We start from the raw sequence: 17,619 nt of genomic DNA on the forward strand, positions 1-17,619 counted from the left end.
TAGATGTTGAAGCGATTTCGGTGGCAGTTTTAAGAATATAATGACAGGTTTTAGTTGCACTTTACGATTTTAAATAAAAGTTAACATTGTCCCATGTGTCTACTGTTCGTGAGCAACAATTTCAAACGCAACGGCCTGTTTTGTAAAGGCGACAGGGCTGCAACATCAAAGCGCATAAACAACGCAGCCTTTTCCATGTGGATTTAAAAGCAACCGAGTTTTCTTGCAATTCGGACGGGTCAAGTGAATAATTAATTACGAATTTAGCATTTAGTTTCAACCCAATCAATATACATCTTGCTTTACCGATTGCAAACGACATCAATTCCACTCCCGCGTTTTTTTTGCCAAGTTGAAACAGAGGCAGTGCGCAGACAAAGGTGACTGGATTGAAGAGCGACAGAAAAAGTAAGTGTGTGTTTTCGTAAAAAAGAAAAATCAATTTAGCCATGGCATTTTAATTTTGGAACACGATTGATACACGATATTTGTTGAAATTTGTTTATTGTAAGCAGCTGTACGAATTTGTCTATAATTACGCTTAGGTAGAGGCGATTACGAAAAGTTTCCCCACACGCCACTGCACACCCCGCCCATAACCTCTGACGAACATCTACGCGAAATAGAAAGCAAAAAGCGCAATTATGACTTCCGATATTACCAGGCAATTGATTGCTATATTGGAGAAGACGGTTTCGCCAGGTAAGTGGAGTACTTAAGCATATTCAGATGAAACCGCCAAAGTGATACATAGAGCCAGTTGAGACGCATGGTGTAATAATAAGACACCATGATTTCGCATCAACGATACGTACATACACATATATGTACATATGTATGTATATTGAACAGGGTTGCAATTTGCTGGTACTAGTAGCTATACTTGTACATCCATATGTGCATATATGCATGTATGTATTGGTTGCTAGGGGCACCGTCACACATGCATATATACACGTCTACATATGTATGTATGTGTAACTGAATGTATAACGATGTGTGCCACTAACAATGAAGGATTTAACTCACCTAACCTCACATTTCGTTACAATCGACAGACAAAAATGAACTTCTGTCGGCAAAGAACTTCTTGGAGCAGGCAGCCGAGTCGAACTTGCCAGAGTTCCTCAAGGCGCTGTCCGAAATACTTGTCAACACGACCAACAGCGCCGTGGCACGTATGGCAGCTGGTCTGCAATTGAAGAACCACTTGACAAGCAAGGACGAGAAGATCAGCCTGCAATATCAACAACGGTGGAACCAATTTCCCGAAGAGACACGCGAGCTAATCAAAAATAATGTGAGCTAATATAGTTATATGCACTTGCTGTAAACCATTAACGCAATCTTTATTATATCTCTACAGATACTCGTGGCTTTGGGCACTGAAAATACGAGACCTTCTTGCGCTGCCCAATGCGTCGCCTATGTTGCCGTCATAGAGTTGCCAATTAACAGATGGAACATACTGATACAGACGCTGGTCAGCAAAGTCGTGAACGAAGGCTCGAGCGAAATGCACCGTGAGGCGGCGCTAGAGGCCATCGGATACATTTGTCAAGATATAAGGTACGGCGTTCTCGAGAATCAATCGAACCAGGTCCTTACGGCCATCATTCATGGCATGCGAAAGCTGGAGCCGAGTAACCATGTGCGGTTGGCCGCCACCACAGCTCTGCATAATTCGCTAGAGTTCACCAAAGCAAACTTTGAAAAGGACATGGAGCGAAATTTCATTATGGAGGTTGTTTGCGAGGCCACACAATGTACGGACACGCAAATTTGCGTTGCCGCATTGCAGTGCCTGGTTAAGATTATGACCCTGTATTATCAGTTCATGGAACCATACATGGCCCAAGCTCTGTTTCCTATAACACTGGAAGCTATGAAATCCGATAATGATGCCGTAGCTCTGCAGGGCATTGAGTTCTGGTCGAACGTTAGCGACGAGGAAATCGATCTGGCTATTGAAAGTCAGGAGGCTACGGATCAAGGTCGTCCACCGCACCGTGTTTCAAAGCATTATGCACGTGGTGCTCTACAATTTTTAACACCTGTGCTGGTGGAGAAATTGACAAACCAGGATGAGTGCGATGATGAGGACACTTGGAGTCCTGCCAAAGCCTCTTCGGTGTGCCTCATGCTGTTGGCCACCTGTTGCGAAGATGAGATTGTACCGCATGTCTTGCCATTTATCAAGGAGAATATTGAATCGCCCAACTGGAGGTATCGTGATGCCGCCGTCATGACATTCGGTTCGGTGCTTAATGGACTGGAAACAAACACGCTCAAACCCTTGGTGGAGCAGGCTATGCCAACACTAATTCGTTTGATGTACGATTCGAGCGTCATAGTGCGCGACACAACCGCTTGGACATTCGGACGTATATGCGATGTACGTTTCTTTTTTTTTTCAAACTATTTTACATATATTTACTTTACTTTTTATCAAAACAATTTACAGATTATACCAGAAGCAGCCATCAATAAGACATATCTGCAGACGCTTCTAGAGTGCTTTGTCAAGAGTCTAAAATCAGAGCCACGTGTGGCTGCCAATGTTTGTTGGGCATTCATTGGCCTCTCTGATGCTGCCTATGAGGCTGCTGTAACCAACGAAGGCGAAACTCCGGAAACTTATGCGCTATCGCCGTACTTTGAATTTATTATTACTCAACTGCTGGAGACCACCGATCGCTCAGATGGCGCTCAAGCCAATTTGCGCAGTGCCGCCTACGAGGCGCTGATGGACATGATCAAGAACTCGCCTCTGGATTGCTATCTTGTCGTGCAGCGCACTACAATTGTCATCTTGGAGCGCTTGAATCAGGTGATGCAAATGGAAACGCACATCAATAACCACAGCGATCGCCATCAGTTCAATGATCTGCAATCTCTGCTTTGTGCTACATTGCAAAGCGTGCTGCGCAAGGTACGCGAAGAGGATGCTCCTCAGATCTCGGACGCCATCATGACCGCTTTGCTAACTATGTTCAACTCGAGCGCTGGCAAATCTGGTGGTGTACAAGAGGATGCGTTCTTAGCCGTATCGACACTGGTAGAGCTCCTCGGAATCGGATTCGCCAAATACATGCCCGCTTTTAAGGATTACCTCATCATGGGTTTGAAAAATCATCAAGAGTACCAAGTTTGCTGTGCAGCTGTCGGCCTAACAGGCGATATTTGTCGCGCGTTGAAATATTTGGTCGTGCCCTACTGCGATGAGATCATGTCTGTAATGATGAGCGATTTGGCCGAGCCGACATTGCACCGGAATGTCAAGCCGCAGATACTGTCAGCCTTCGGCGACATGGCATTGAGCATTGGCACGGAGTTCGTCAAATATTTAAATTTGGTCTTGGAAATGCTACGGGCTGCTTCGCAACTTCAGGTATGTAAGCCGAACCCCAGATGTTGACTTTTGCTAAGAAATAGCTAATTCCACAGGTCGACCCGTCCAGCTATGACATGAGTGAATACATAAATGAGTTGCGGGAGAGCGTTCTCGAGGCCTACACTGGCATTATACAAGGCCTGAAGGGTGTAGATCAAACGCCAAATGAAGCAGTCTTGCTTATGGAGTCGCATCTTATGCACATTATTAGCTTCATCAAGCGCATCGCCCAGGAGGGTGACGTTTCTGATTCAATGATGGCTAGTGCAGCCGGCTTTATTGGTGATTTGTGCACTTCCTTTGGTCCTCGCCTCTATCCTCTGCTAGACGATACGGTCATCACACAGTTCTTAGCCGAGGGCAAACGATCAAAGGGACAACGTACTAAGATGTTGTGTACCTGGGCTGCCAAAGAGATCAAGAAAATGAACAGCCAGGTCATTACTCAGTAAATTGAAATTGGGTAGAAGATGCCGTTCGATGTGAGAAGCCAAAATGGTAAGTTATGTCAATTTTTTAATCACACTCGACTGTACAGACATGTTCCGAATTCCATGCGATTCACACAGTATTCTTGTTTTATTGTGCAACAAAAGTATAATTATTATTAGGATCATTTCTGACCATGTCTGTATACTAGAGCAGCAAAACTGTAGCTACCGTTTTGCAGCTTTATCGTATTACAATATTTTGTAGTTGTTTATAAACATGATTTTCATTTAGTATATTCATATATTTTCTTTTGCAGTCCAGTCCGTTACTAAATTATTACCAGCTAAGTTTGTTTGTCCGATTTTGTTGCTGTGCAACAATATATTTAAGCATTTTGTTATAAAAAAATGTATGTCTAAGCCAACGTTCGGTTATAATATTTAACTTGTTCATATGTGAAGACTTATAATCAAATAACTCTTAGCTCCATTATCACAAATCCTGTCGGTTTTTTGTCGAAAAAATTATGCCGTTATTTAACGAGACATTTTAATTAATTTAATTGAAATGCTATATAGACTAAAATTTATTTATATTAAGCCGTAATTACATTATAACAAATTTAAAATTGTACTCTGTTTGGGCAACGGCACATAATTCATAGTTTATGCCCGATTTTGATCTGATTAATATTATGTCTTGAGTTTATTTGCCAATACCGGCAGCAATTATTTAGCAGTCATCATACACGCATAAAAAACAATTACATAAAATACAAAATATTATAAAAGAAAAAAATGAAAAAAAAAAAACAATACAAAACAAAAAATTATCCTTAATCCCGCACACCAATCTATAGAGACTAAGATACAACATTGTAATTGCAAAGTTCTGAAGAATGCTAAGATCGAGGCCAATGTATGCTTGAGTGTGTGATGTGATGTGGTCTATTCGATGCCGCTTTTTATTTGGATTGGTTGGATATTCAAGCTTCTGACTAGACATGACAAATAATTATCGAGATGTATGTATGAATGATATATTTGATTTTAGAAATTATTGTGAACGTGTATACCCAAGTATGTATGTATGAGTCTAAAATGCCATAAAATATCCCCTAATCGCGCCTATTTCTACATAGTATGAAAACTGTGTGCTTGATTGATGCCTTGACTGACTGACTGCCCGATGAGTGTGTGAACTGAAACTCAAATTTTCTTGTGATTGAAGACTTGTAAATACCCGATAATATTTGAAATTTCATTTGCGCGCGTGTGTTGCGTGTTGTGTGATATTACCAAATGTAAGCTTTTTCTAGTGATGAAATGCAAGTGAATACAAAACGAATGAAATATAGTTATAAGTAACAAAACACTAGAGAAAATGAATAATACAAATGGAATCGAAATAGATAAAATGTTCAAGCAGTAAAATCCAAAAAGGAAAAAGATTTTAAACGGACTTAAATTTAAATAAAATTATAAACGAACGAAAATATTTAAAAACAACTTTGTGCACGACGGGAATAGAGTTGAAAATCAAGCACATGACTGCATATACAATACATAACATTAAAAAATAAAACGAATTAACGTAAAACAAAATGACTTAGGGACGTACAAAGCGTGGACGTGCATAAGTGTGGGCGTGCCAGTAAAACCAAAAGTTTACCAATAGATCCCAAATACTTACCGTTTATATTACAAGAGAACCAACGATATACCGCAGAAACATATAGACCGAAATCGATTCCGATAATTGCCTTAAGAGTTCTTGTCTTCTTTGCACGCCCATACAATGCCCATGCAATACATATAAACATATTTATTATACATTAAAACAACAAATGACATTTTATTTAGCGATTTAAGACAAGTTTTGTAGTGCCACATGAATACAGTGTTTTGTACAGGCGCGCAGAACAAAGAAATTGATAAGTTTCTCATAGAATTATTTGATCGTATTAATTCCAAAAAATGACGCTTAGAAACCAAGCAAGCACTTTTTATTCAACATTAATTTATATCAACTACAACAAAAAGCAATATGCAACAAAATGAATACAACAACCAATGAACTACCTGCAGCATATATATACTATACTGTATTGTATATATACACATATATATAGTGAAACAAACACGAAAACTAACGAGAAAACGGACCAGGGTAACACAAACGTACTTTACATAGGAATAGAACGCATAAAGACCTACATACTTACATACATATACATAGATGACGTGCTGGGACTTTTTAGGACAACGCTACACTAGAGACTCTTTTTCTATTAAACAATTAAGGACATACTACATTGCAGTATGCATTGCATCACGATTTTGTCACACACACATATACTTACATACATGTACATATGTATAACCAGATCTACCTACATATTACATCATTAAAGACGTGACTACTACTAGCAGGAAGAAACTCTTTAAATCAACCAAATTGTAATTAACCGTTTAAAATCTTTTCATTGTTCATTGTACATGAATGCATAACAACATTAAAGGCATATTTCAGGTTTATTCGGCAGCCACACCAAAGCTATGGTCAGACAGGGCAAATAATTTGCACACAAATTAGTCACAATTACTTTTGAAATTAAAAGAACTACTCTTATTTTCTGAACGATTATTGTCGATGACGAATTAAATCAATGGTTAAAATACAGATTATTTGCACACTCATTTGTCGTATCTAACTTCAATTCTGGTTTCTTGAACATGTACATTTCAAATATGGCAGGAATTTCTATGCAAATTGTTTGCCTTTCTGCTCGTGCGTTTACAATTCATCCCGGTGCTGGTAAGTTTTTTCGTACCGCAGAAATGTATAGGAGATATTCGGAAGGATTATTGTGACAAATTTCATTTTCCAACTTTATGATGCAACTAACAATCCGGAATGTTTCGTATGCGAGGTTAGAAAACTTTTCCAAAACCTGAAATATGCTAAGTCTTACACTTAAGTAATAAGTAATGTATGAGTGTATTGAATGAAGAGCGAAGTTAAAATTAAGTTACGTATTTGATTTAAAAAAAACATACCCAAGAAATGTTAAAGCAGTAGCTATTTCATTGTTGTCGATCTTAAACCACACCACTACACCATTAGCAATTAGAGGTTACAAAAATATCGCACAGCCGTCCAAATATCTAAATTCATAAAAACTTATCCAGTTTAATCCATTCATTTAAATTAAAACATATCAAAACTCTGTGTGCTTTAAATTGTTTTAAAATTCAAATACTTTTTTAAAATCAAATGCCTCAACATTGAAATCGCTACTGGTTCATTTTGCTGTCACATCTTTGAATATTTTGAAACTAGTTACTAAATGCCAAAATGTATTAGATTGCTATTGCTAGTAAAGAATGATTGATTGATTGATTGACGAACTTGTATGCTGATTGCTGCGTGTTATGGGATGTCTGAGGACTGGATGAACAAGACTGCGTTTGAACGCACAGCAACCAACGTTGCCAAGAGGACATGTCTTTGTGTTTCCGGACGAATGTAAGTGGCAATAATTTAAAACCGAACTAGTAATACAATTTCATATCGCTTACCTTATTATTGAACTATTCTCTTTCTCACACATTTTCGCAGGTGTGATTAGGAAAAGCGTGAAACGACAAGAGGATGAGTGTGCGTTGTGTGAGAAGGTGTCTCCGACAAATCGATTTTATGAGAATGAGACATGGATGATGTGGATTGGATATGTTTCAAGCTTTCAAAATATTATTTAGAAGATAAAAAATACAGCCCTTTATGAATGAGTGAGCGAGTTTGTGTCTAAGATTACTTTACAGAGTGTGGTGTTATCATTCCAAATATAAAACTATATCATATGACCTAAGCTTGTCATCATTTAGCATAGAAACCCCCATCATGTTCACCTAGACCTAGCTAGTTTACGCCACAGCAGCCAAAATGTGAGCCTTAATGCGGGCAACCATTTATTTGGTTGCCTTTAAATCAAATTTTTCTTACTCACATTTTGGCTGGGTATATTATTAGTATAAAGCGTGCATGTGTCATTGTCGTCTGTACTAAATTGTACATAATTTTGCTACAATTTGCAACTTTGCCTGTGATTTGATATAAAACATAAATAGTGTGTAACATTTTGGTATGTTTGTGTGGCGCAAGCTTAAAGCACCACGCGCAGCGTCAAAAAAAGAAAATGGAAGAGAAACGTGTACGATATTTTTTGTAAATATAGAAAAAAGAAGTTGTAATTGTAAACATTATACTATATACAAAAACAAAAAACAAACAAACAACAACAAAATGAAAACGTAACATATGGTACTGATATTATGATACTGAGAACTGAGACTTTATACATTATCTAAATACTAACCACATACTTAAATACATACATACATACTTGCTTAAGGACTTACTTTAATTACTTTACGAGGGACTTTTACACCGACTACCAACAAACGGAAACTAGTGAAATTTACATATACAACACACACCTACACGCATTATTACAACTTATTAAATAGGTACAAAAAAATATATTAAAGAAAATAAATTAAAATAGATTCTAGACAATTGGTAACGCTGACGCGCGGTGCTTTAGGCCAAACTTTATATATAAGCATTAGATTTAAGTTCGAGGCGTATTGTGTGATTGCGTGCCGAATTGTAGTGCATATAGTGTATTATGTAAGTAGCATGTGAGAAGCGATAATATTTCAATGAAATTAACATGATTTATAAGATTTTATGTTTAAGATGCTGTAACAATGCGAACCTGTTTTGTCTATAGTATTTGCAAATTTGTAAGACGACGAACCGAATTATGTTGCTTCCCATCTGAAAACTTTAAACTATTTCTATTGTTTTTGTTGTATGTACAACATGTATGTATAGAGTGCGGTTTTAGTTTTCAAAATCAATGTATGACTGATAGTTTGTACGAGAAGTCTAGCAAATGTGTTTGTGTGCGAAAGCTGGAATAAAAGAATTTTTGAGTGGTAGAAAACAAAAAATGCTGTTTTATTTCAAAAATAAAAGGGGGCTGGGTGGTTCTGGTAAGTTGTTGTATTCTGAAACCCATTGTGCTTTTCTACAAAACTAAAATCGTCCAGGATAACGGGCATTGGGACGAAATAAAAAAACCTAAATAACTTGTGTTGCCTGAGAATAATGAGTATCCACATAGTATGGTCAATGTGCGCTTAGCCGTTTCCGGAAATCAGACGTTCATCCAGACGGACGGACATGCCTAGATCGATTCGTCTCGTCATGCTGATTAAGAACATATATATACTTTATGAGGTCGGAGATGCCTCCTTCTACTTTGCACAAACCTAATACACCTAATTCAGTTTTTACACGGTCTTTTCATACGATTTTGATTAAAACGGTTTGAAAATTAAAAATTGTATATGCACATGGTGTTCAAAAGTAAACAGGACTTTAAAAAAACAAACAGAACAAATGGTTTTTTCGGCAAAATCTATTTATTTTATTCAAAATAGTCTCCTGCTTCAATACAGTTTTTTGCACGATCCAAAAGCATATCGAACGAGTGTTTTAGCTCGTTGGCCGGTATGACCGCCAGTATGCCGGTGCAAGCCCTTTGAATGGCCTCTACGACTGCATAACGCTTTCCTTTCATGGGCAAATGCATTTTTCCGAAAAGGTAGAAGTCGCACGGTGCCATATCAGGTGAATACGGCGAGTGGTTAATGGTTAAAATGTGATTTTTGGTCAAATAATCGGTCACAAGCGTCGATCGATGAGATCAACTTTTCGTAGCCCAAATGTTCGGTCAAAATGCGATAAATCGATGGTTTGGAGATGTTCAATTACATTTCCATCAATTTCAATGATGATTTCGGCTGATTTTTGATGAATTCACGCACAGTTTCGATGGAATTTTCAGTGATCACGAATTTTGATTGGCCCACATGTTGATCGTCATTTATGTCCTCACGACCACTTTGACAACGTTGAAACCACTCGTGCACTCTGCTACGGTATAGGCAATCATCGCCATAAACTTGTTCCATCAATTGAAACGTTTCGGTAAAAGTTTTACCAATTTTATAACAAAATTTAACCACCACCAGTCGACATATAGATAGCGCCACCAGGGGGCGCTAGATTCAAAAAGTCCTGTTTACTTTGGAACACACCTTGTATATATTTCTTTAGAGATAAGGAGGCAGTCATCTATTTTTACATATGATCAATGTCTTCTTTTACACGGTTTTTTCTGGAACCAATCTACCGAATTAGATGTATACCCTTTTATAAAAGCATTAATATAATAATTCCTAAATTTGAAATTAATCGTTAGCTCCAATTTTTTTACTCCTTACAAAAATACTACTTGTATTTATTTGCAAAAGTCTGTCTAGAAAGATATATTTATATAGCATAGCTTACAGTTTTGCCTCAGAAGGCAAAATTAAAACTCCATCAGCCACCAACTTTTGCATCTCAGCTGGCTTCAAGTCTATTTCTTCAAATATCGACTGCTGCTGGCAGGTCGAGCGCAATTTTCCGGGCGTGCGACTTAAACGCGGAGCTGGACGTGGCGCCCAGGTATCACCGAAGCGATCAAACGCCTGCCGCTCTGCATTGTGATCGTGCTTCATGACGTCTTGCCAATCGACAACAGGATACACGCAGGCATCAAAATCCTCGAATAGCTCTGACAATTCCTCCTGAGTTTTTGCCAAAAACGCTTCGGTCAGCAGCTTTTTTCCCAGCGCCTGATCTTCGGGACCATACTGCGAAAGCTCTTCGGGCAGATTGAGGCGTTGCTTAAGCACCTCAAAGAACTGGGGCTCCAAGGCGCCCACTGACATATATTTTCCATCTTTCGTTTCATAGGTATCATAAAAATAGGCTCCGCCATCTAGCACATTTTTACCGCGTTCCTTCCCCCAAATGCTGAGACCACGCGACATGAATAACCAACTGGCCACATACGCTGTACCGTCCACCATAGCAGCATCCACAATCTGGCCTCGGCCAGAATGGTGGCGCTCGAGCAAGGCCAGACATATTCCCAAAGCACACAGGACGCTGCCGCCGGCAAAGTCCGCCAGCAGGTTAATGGGTGCAGTGGGCTTCTCCTGGTGACGGCCCAACATAGAAAGTACCCCAGAGATGGCTGCGTAGTTAATATCATGGCCAGCACGCTGTGCCAGTCTGCCCTCCTGCCCAAATCCGGTAAGGCGTGCATAAATGAGACGAGGATTGTCGGCCCACAGCTGCGCAGGACCCAAGTTGAGTTTCTCCATGACGCCAGGTCGAAATGGCTCGATAAGCACATCATGTTTGGCAGCAAGACGTTGCACCAACTTCTGGCCAGCTGCCATCTTTAAATTTACAGCAACAGACCGCTTCCCATTATGCAACACATCGAATGAGTTCTCAACCACCTGATTGGAAACCAATTGATGGAAACAATTCAGAACAGTTCCAGATGCAATCCTTGAGAGCTTACCTTGTCAATGCGTGTTACATGGGCCCCAAAATCGCTTAGTATTTTCCCGCATAGTGGGCCTGGAGCTAGTCCTACAAATTCCAGCACTTTAACGCCTTTTAGAGGCATTTTACTGGGAATGGCTTAGAATGGCAACAAAGTTGTACTTTGTACATCCCGAACATCGCAGCATTTGTTTACATATGTATGTACATACTAATACAACGTAGTACATGCAGATGTGTGTACAATTGTATGTACATTAATACATATGTATGTGATTTGTGCAAGAGTGCTGCCAACTCAATTAAAAACAATCGACGCACATTGGGTCTTAAACAGGATAGCTTTTGTAAAGCTGTTGCTACCCGCTTTATTTTGGGAATTGTTAAATACAATACACCTAACATTTAACATGGTTTAAAAATTATAAAATGTATATATGGTTTTACGCATTTAACACGATACAAAATAACATATGATCAATGTCTTTTTTTAGACGACTTTTTCTGGAACCAATCTACCGTGTAAAAACAGAATTATGTGTATTTATAATTAAGAAGTAAAAGATATCAGGGAATCTTTTTGAATATAATACGTAATTAATATATTTATTTTGCTCAATTTTATATATTTTCGTTATCAAATGGAAAACCAACTAAATCAGTCATTTTTATCAAGTAGTATATGATGCCATGTGTTAGTTTATTAAATATTATAATAAAATATTATAAATTTGAAAATCTATTTATACTTATTCTCAACGAGCTCATTTCCTAATTATAATACTTTTTTAAGCACATTTCAAACTTTAATTAATTCAACATATTTATGGTATATGGAAAGTATTTATAATACACAAACAAGCACGAAAGTCTATCTTAAATAGGGAAATATAAATAAATACATCTATTTATTACTTTACTTTTTAATCACATTAAATACCTTTATAAATGACATCATTTCATTGAACTTTTCTTTTTTCGACCCACTGTGCATCAAACAAAAAGAAAGCAATGAGTTACAAAATGTGAGGTATATTACAAACATTTCATTAAAATAAAAACTATCAGTAGAAAAAAGAACAAACAATGCCGCAGAACCGACGCAAAGTGCCCTTTAGCGGTAAGAAAAAGAAAGATCAACTGCTCCAGAAACGCACGACAAAAGGTACACACACAGGTCTTGAAAAAAACATATGCCGGGGCATTTAAAAACAACTTTCTGCTAATTAATAGGACCGCCCAAGTATCTGCGCAGCACTCAGGAATCTTACGAGGACAGCGATGCGCCGGAAACAGCGTCAGCGGCACGCAAACTCATGGAGCAGCCACATAGTCATGGTAAGAATGTCAATCGGTACAACTTGCAGTTCTATCAGGAAAGCAAGAAGCAGCTGGATCTGATGAAACAGGAGGGCTTCAAGCCACTGCAAGCACTGTCGCCTCAGGAGCGCGAGATCGATGATCGCTTCTTTAAGGACAGTAGTTTTCCCGTGCGACCTGCCTGGAGTCTCGATAGCAGCAAGGAGCAACTGGATCGCAATGAAAACCGCTATTTTAGGGTTTGCATTTCTTTTATGCGAATATAAAATAATAATAATAAAACAGTGTCATTGTCTAGGAATACGTTGAAGAGCTGCAAAGACAGCAGCGTGCCAGTAACCAGGAACTTTCCCTTTTCGAGCTAAACCTGGAGACTTGGCGGCAACTGTGGCGCGTGCTGGAATTTTCTGATATACTGCTCATTATAGTCGATGTACGCTATGCTACACTCATGTTTCCGCCAGCGCTCTATGATTATGTTGTGAAGACATTGAAGAAGGATGCCATTCTCGTCTTCAATAAAGTCGACCTAGTTCCACCCGAGGTGGTAGTTGCTTGGCGGCATTATTTTCACGAACGATACCCAGAGTTGTCTGTTATCCTATTTACCTCAACGCTAGGTCGAAAAGGAGGACATCGTGGCGCTCGGGGGCATAGTCGTAGCCTGGAAGGCGTCTATAATATCTATCGCGCGTGTCAGGCTTACGTTCAAAACGAAGTGGATCTCTCAGCTTGGGAGCAAAAGATACGTGAGGATATGGAGAGCGAGCAGCTCGACATACTAGACGCAGAGACTGGCGAGTTGAAGATCAGCAGCAACATTGACACTACACCCCACGAGCATGTGAAGTACCGCAACGGTGTGCTGACTATTGGCTGCATTGGGTTCCCAAATGTGGGAAAATCTTCACTCATTAATGCGATGAAGGGTCGCAAGGTGGTCAGTGTCAGTCGAACACCTGGCCACACTAAACATTTCCAAACCATTTTCCTGACACCACTCGTTCGACTGTGTGACTGTCCCGGTCTAGTCTTTCCCTCGTCCACACCAAAGTGCCTGCAAGTGCTGCTAGGCAGCTTTCCCATCTCACAGCTGCAGGTTCCGTACCGCTCGCTGAAGTTTCTAGCGGAGCACGTGAACCTGCCACACTTGCTGAAGCTACATCTGCCCGAGGACTATGACGAGTGGTCTGCTGTGGCCATAGCGGACGCCTGGGCGTATAAACGAGGCTTCCTCACTGCAAAGGCGGCGCGTCCGGATCGCTATCGTGCCGCTAATCACATATTGCGCATGTGCTTGGCAGGACAACAGCTCGTCTTGTGCTTCTATCCGCCCGGATTCGACGCACAGCGCAGCAAGTGGTTGGAGCATCCGGAGGTGGCAGAAGTCCGAAAATATCAGGAAATTGATGAGCCTATGGCTGCAGTCAACGAAGCAAATGAGGATACCTCTTCAGTTTACTCGGATAGTATGTTAACAAATGACAATTCTTTTTTCTTCACAATTGCCATTCAACAAATTTTATTTTTATAGCTGGCGACAGCGAGGATGATTTGAGCAGCTCCAATGATGAAACCAATGCCGACGACGATGAATGCGCTGCAAGCGGTCCAATAGCTACACCGTCGCGCTCTCGCAACGTTTTTGCTTTGCTGGAGGATGATTAGGGCTTTGTCTTCGGCACACAACATATTCCATATTTAATTTAATAATGCTTACACCTTTTTATTTTTTTGGTAAAAATCTACAAGGTATAAATAATAATGTGTATTTTTGCTAACAGCCATTGATTAAATCAAGTAAATAAACACGCATGCATTGTAAAATTGAATTTAAATGTCGTCAATTTCGTCTGAGGATATGTAGTCCTCGCCCAGCTTGTCATCCAGCGAAAGTAACAGTTCTATGGCTCTGTAAAATCATAAAGGCATATAGGGATTGAAGTTATTAGGATATTTGCACTCTACTTACTTGATCAGCTGCTCCTCATGGCCGTTCTGCTCTATGGGCGCGGGATAAAGTGCCTTTCTAAGCAGCAAACCAGCTAAATGTTTTCGCAATTCGAGCACCACGGCGGCGGTTTCGGGAGTGCATTTAAAACTGAAATATAGTTGGCACTCAATTCGCCATATAAACTTTTAATTTGATTTGATCGGCTTACTAGTATGTCTTGGCAACGCATAGGTAATGCTTATTTTGCGTTACCCCAGCCTCGACACCATCGCCGAATATGAGCAGCGCCATGGGAAAGACCATAGTGGCATCGAGCAGGTAGAGAGCTTCCGATTGCCGACGTTGGAAATATACGAAATAGTCTGAATCAAAACTTGACTCGCCATTATTTACCGAAGAAGGATGGAATTGGACTCGGCGTCCATCGTCCGTTGCCATGCTGTGAATGGCGCGTACCCGATTTTTTATCTGTCGACATTTGCTGTAAAATACAAATATATGTATTAACACCCAATTACATTTGTTAGGCTTTAAGTTAAGCTAGAACTGCTTACCGCAAATGGGCCATGTTGGGATAGAGACCAGCTCCAATAATAGCACGTAAAAGCGGTATTTTCTCTGAATTTACGTTTGAGGTATCTTGCTTGCAATTGGATGAAGTGAGAAATCTAGAAAATGAAGTCAACGTTACAATAAATAGCAGCAAGTTTAAAGGGCGTACGTACTTGTAATTATTAAGGAGCTCAGCAAACTGTTGCTTCATCCGCTCCAGCTGCTGGAGTGTCATAAAACTGAGAAAATTGTCGTAGCAAAAGTTGCGTTCGCGATGGGCTTCTTTGCTTTGTCGAAATCCGCAAATGGTGTTATGGATCATTAGATGATCGCTGCGTGTGTTGAGTGACAATTTACGCTTAATCTGGTCCACTCTGCTCTCCTGACCTAGCGGGGTGTAGAAGGGGCTCTTATAGGAGAGTCCCGCAGCAGCAGATGTGATGGGATCAAGGCAACGAAACAGGGCCGACATCAGAATCATTTTGCCCATTTGCGGATCGATTGGCAGCTTGGCCAGATGCATGCCCAGCGGAGTGAGCTGACCCGATTGGCTATCCAAAGCCTCAATGCTAGAAATTCATACCAAAATGTATTTAACATCATAAGAACAATTCAGCAAAGTATTACCGTTTGAGCAACGCCACTCCATGGCTGATGGCTTCCGGTTGGGGAGAATTTATCAAAGTTTGCAGAAATGTGTACGGGTCATCTATGTGTAGCATTTTAAGGCTTAGAATGATCGATTCCAGTTTAGAGCGCAATATTTCAGGCGTAGGCACCTCGGACATGCAAGCTTCACGTGCCCTGCTAAAAAGATTAAAACACACGCCAGGCTGTACGCGTCCAGCACGTCCTTTTCGCTGTTGGGTGTTCGCCAGCGTTACCCATTCTTCCTCCAGCGATTGTATATTGGTTTCTATGTCGTAGTTAGTGCTCTTAGTGCGCCCCGTGTTGATAACGTAGACAACGTCCTCTATTGTGACAGAAGTTTCTGCTATGATGGTTGATATGATTACTTTTCTTTTTCCGGGCGGTGCAGGACGGAATACTGCCTGCTGCTCGGCGGACGGCATCATAGAGTGAAGTGGAAATATTAGCAGATTATTACGCCAACGTTGGCCTTTCGGCGATTTTGGTTTATCGAGTGTACTGTGCAAATTGGAAATTTTATCGTACCCCGGCATGAAGACCAAAATAGCTCCATCCGGTTTCATTTCGCAAATGTAGTAGATAAGTTGTGCTATAAACTCAATGTCGCCACAGCCCTCTGATTCGGGAAAGCGCAGTTGATCCAGCACCCGATCATCGTACTTGCCACGCACCCTACGTATGTATGGCTCAATCATAGCCTTGTGCTGCATTTCGCGTTCAATGCGATCCCGACGCTGTCGCCGCTCACGTTGTTGTGAAAACCGATGCCCCGTCAGTGTGAGAATATCCTCCAAATAAAGCATTTCGACGGGATACATTACACCTTCGATACGAAGCATTGGACAGTTGTCAAAATAATTACAGAAATCCTGCTCCCGAACCGTCGCACTCATCAGTATGACTTTTAGACACGGTCGGTGGGGCAGTATTTTCTTTAATAGACCCATAAGTAGATCCGTCTCAACGCTTCGCTCGTGAATTTCGTCTAGAATGAGCACGCTCACGCTGTGCAGCAAAGGATCCGATTGCATTTGTTGCAGCAAAACTCCCGTTGTGCAGTATGTGATGGAAGCGCGTTCACGCGGCTTACAGCTCTCCAGGCGTATCTGATAGCCCACGGAAACGCCAAGTTTTTCAGCACGTTCATAACTAACGCGCTCGGCTACAGTTATAGCCGAAATACGACGTGGTTGCGTGCATACAATGCGACAGCTGGATCCTCGACCTTTGGCAATACAGTTATCCAGCAGAAGTTGAGGCACTTGCGTTGTCTTGCCACAGCCTGTGCTGCCCACAATAAGCACCACAGGATTGGCATCTACGGCATCAATAATGTCGCTGGCATTTTGCATTGTTGGCAATTTGAGTCGTGCCTCGTACCGTTGACGCACCTGTTCATTTTCCAAACGCGATAGAAATTGATTTAGCAGCATTTCATCCAATTTTGTATTTGTCAGGTCAACGTCATATTTCTCTTTGGTTTCCGCTAGGAACTCGTTAAAGTTCACTCTTAATAAATGCTGAAACTGTCGATCAAAGTTCTCATCCAACCGCTCCTCTACTGGCGCATTTTTAAATTTGTCAATACATTCCTGAGCTCGATCCAGCACGACGGTTGGCACCGACACACTACAACCCAGTCGAATCTTTTCATCATCTGTATCGCCGCGCTCCTTTTTACGTGTTTTGGCCAAGTTTTTGTAGTACATTCCTATCTCCTTGCCGCGCAGACCAGGTGGCCTGTTCCCTTTCCGAGCGCGGGACTGCGAATTTTCATCTCGTTGCATGCTCTATAAACACATTAATTTTCCCCAAGTATGTTTTCCAAAATCAACAAACC

The 17,619-nt window shown here is 40.6% G+C and overlaps 4 protein-coding genes across 10 annotated transcripts; 2 read left to right on the plus strand and 2 right to left on the minus strand.

Moving 5' to 3' along the window:
* The first annotated feature begins 194 nt into the window (after positions 1-194).
* On the plus strand, positions 195-7,617 carry LOC115630815 (importin subunit beta). 7 transcript variants are annotated; one of them, XR_003996109.1, is made up of 10 exons: positions 195-408; positions 546-702; positions 1,059-1,300; positions 1,367-2,395; positions 2,465-3,391; positions 3,448-3,892; positions 4,686-4,909; positions 4,968-5,129; positions 7,193-7,354; positions 7,448-7,617. XR_003996109.1 is itself a non-coding variant. In XM_030527484.1 (7 exons), the coding sequence occupies exons 2-6, from the start codon at positions 645-647 to the stop codon at positions 3,844-3,846; spliced, it is 2,655 nt and encodes an 884-aa protein (XP_030383344.1). In that variant the 5' UTR covers positions 196-408; positions 546-644; the 3' UTR covers positions 3,847-3,892; positions 4,143-4,609. The 7 variants fall into 7 exon arrangements, 1 of the variants encoding a protein (XP_030383344.1); XR_003996111.1 differs by having other exon boundaries at positions 4,686-4,905; XR_003996112.1 differs by having other exon boundaries at positions 4,686-4,850.
* A 2,549-nt stretch (positions 7,618-10,166) lies between these two features.
* On the minus strand, positions 10,167-11,493 carry LOC115630585 (alpha-methylacyl-CoA racemase). The gene is made up of 2 exons (XM_030527204.1): positions 11,319-11,493; positions 10,167-11,253 (listed from the first exon to the last, which is right to left on the minus strand). Exons 1-2 carry the CDS (start codon positions 11,424-11,426, stop codon positions 10,246-10,248), a joined length of 1,116 nt encoding a protein of 371 aa, XP_030383064.1. The 5' UTR covers positions 11,427-11,493; the 3' UTR covers positions 10,167-10,245.
* Positions 11,494-12,318: 825 nt separating this feature from the next.
* LOC115630572 (guanine nucleotide-binding protein-like 1) lies at positions 12,319-14,441 on the plus strand. The gene is made up of 4 exons (XM_030527189.1): positions 12,319-12,467; positions 12,536-12,861; positions 12,921-14,091; positions 14,157-14,441. Exons 1-4 carry the CDS (start codon positions 12,389-12,391, stop codon positions 14,288-14,290), a joined length of 1,710 nt encoding a protein of 569 aa, XP_030383049.1. The 5' UTR covers positions 12,319-12,388; the 3' UTR covers positions 14,291-14,441.
* LOC115630571 (ATP-dependent DNA/RNA helicase DHX36) lies at positions 14,323-17,608 on the minus strand. Its single transcript, XM_030527188.1, has 6 exons — positions 15,756-17,608; positions 15,302-15,697; positions 15,131-15,244; positions 14,785-15,057; positions 14,595-14,723; positions 14,323-14,534 (listed from the first exon to the last, which is right to left on the minus strand). The coding sequence occupies exons 1-6, from the start codon at positions 17,564-17,566 to the stop codon at positions 14,456-14,458; spliced, it is 2,802 nt and encodes a 933-aa protein (XP_030383048.1). The 5' UTR covers positions 17,567-17,608; the 3' UTR covers positions 14,323-14,455.
* Between the last annotated feature and the right edge of the window lie 11 nt (positions 17,609-17,619).

Source organism: Scaptodrosophila lebanonensis, unplaced genomic scaffold, assembly GCF_003285725.1.
Source record: "Scaptodrosophila lebanonensis strain 11010-0011.00,11010-0021.00 unplaced genomic scaffold, SlebRS2 tig00001410-arrow-pilon, whole genome shotgun sequence".
Classification (NCBI taxonomy): domain Eukaryota; kingdom Metazoa; phylum Arthropoda; class Insecta; order Diptera; family Drosophilidae; genus Scaptodrosophila; species Scaptodrosophila lebanonensis.

Excerpts from the sequence above, each read along its gene's own strand:
- LOC115630585 (XM_030527204.1), bottom strand. The coding sequence starts at position 11,426 with ATGCCTCTAAAAGGCGTTAAAGTGCTGGAATTTGTAGGACTAGCTCCA. Across the intron at positions 11,254-11,318 it reads ATGTAACACGCATTGACAAG|GTGGTTGAGAACTCATTCGA; the intron begins GTAAGCTCTCAA and ends GTTTCCAATCAG.
- LOC115630815 (XM_030527484.1), top strand. The coding sequence starts at position 645 with ATGACTTCCGATATTACCAGGCAATTGATTGCTATATTGGAGAAGACG. Across the intron at positions 703-1,058 it reads GGAGAAGACGGTTTCGCCAG|ACAAAAATGAACTTCTGTCG; the intron begins GTAAGTGGAGTA and ends TACAATCGACAG. Across the intron at positions 3,392-3,447 it reads GGGCTGCTTCGCAACTTCAG|GTCGACCCGTCCAGCTATGA; the intron begins GTATGTAAGCCG and ends CTAATTCCACAG.
- LOC115630571 (XM_030527188.1), bottom strand. The coding sequence starts at position 17,566 with ATGCAACGAGATGAAAATTCGCAGTCCCGCGCTCGGAAAGGGAACAGG. Across the intron at positions 15,698-15,755 it reads GGAGTGGCGTTGCTCAAACG|CATTGAGGCTTTGGATAGCC; the intron begins GTAATACTTTGC and ends ATGAATTTCTAG. Across the intron at positions 15,058-15,130 it reads CCCAACATGGCCCATTTGCG|CAAATGTCGACAGATAAAAA; the intron begins GTAAGCAGTTCT and ends TGTATTTTACAG.
- LOC115630572 (XM_030527189.1), top strand. The coding sequence starts at position 12,389 with ATGCCGCAGAACCGACGCAAAGTGCCCTTTAGCGGTAAGAAAAAGAAA. Across the intron at positions 12,468-12,535 it reads CCAGAAACGCACGACAAAAG|GACCGCCCAAGTATCTGCGC; the intron begins GTACACACACAG and ends GCTAATTAATAG. Across the intron at positions 12,862-12,920 it reads ATGAAAACCGCTATTTTAGG|GAATACGTTGAAGAGCTGCA; the intron begins GTTTGCATTTCT and ends GTCATTGTCTAG.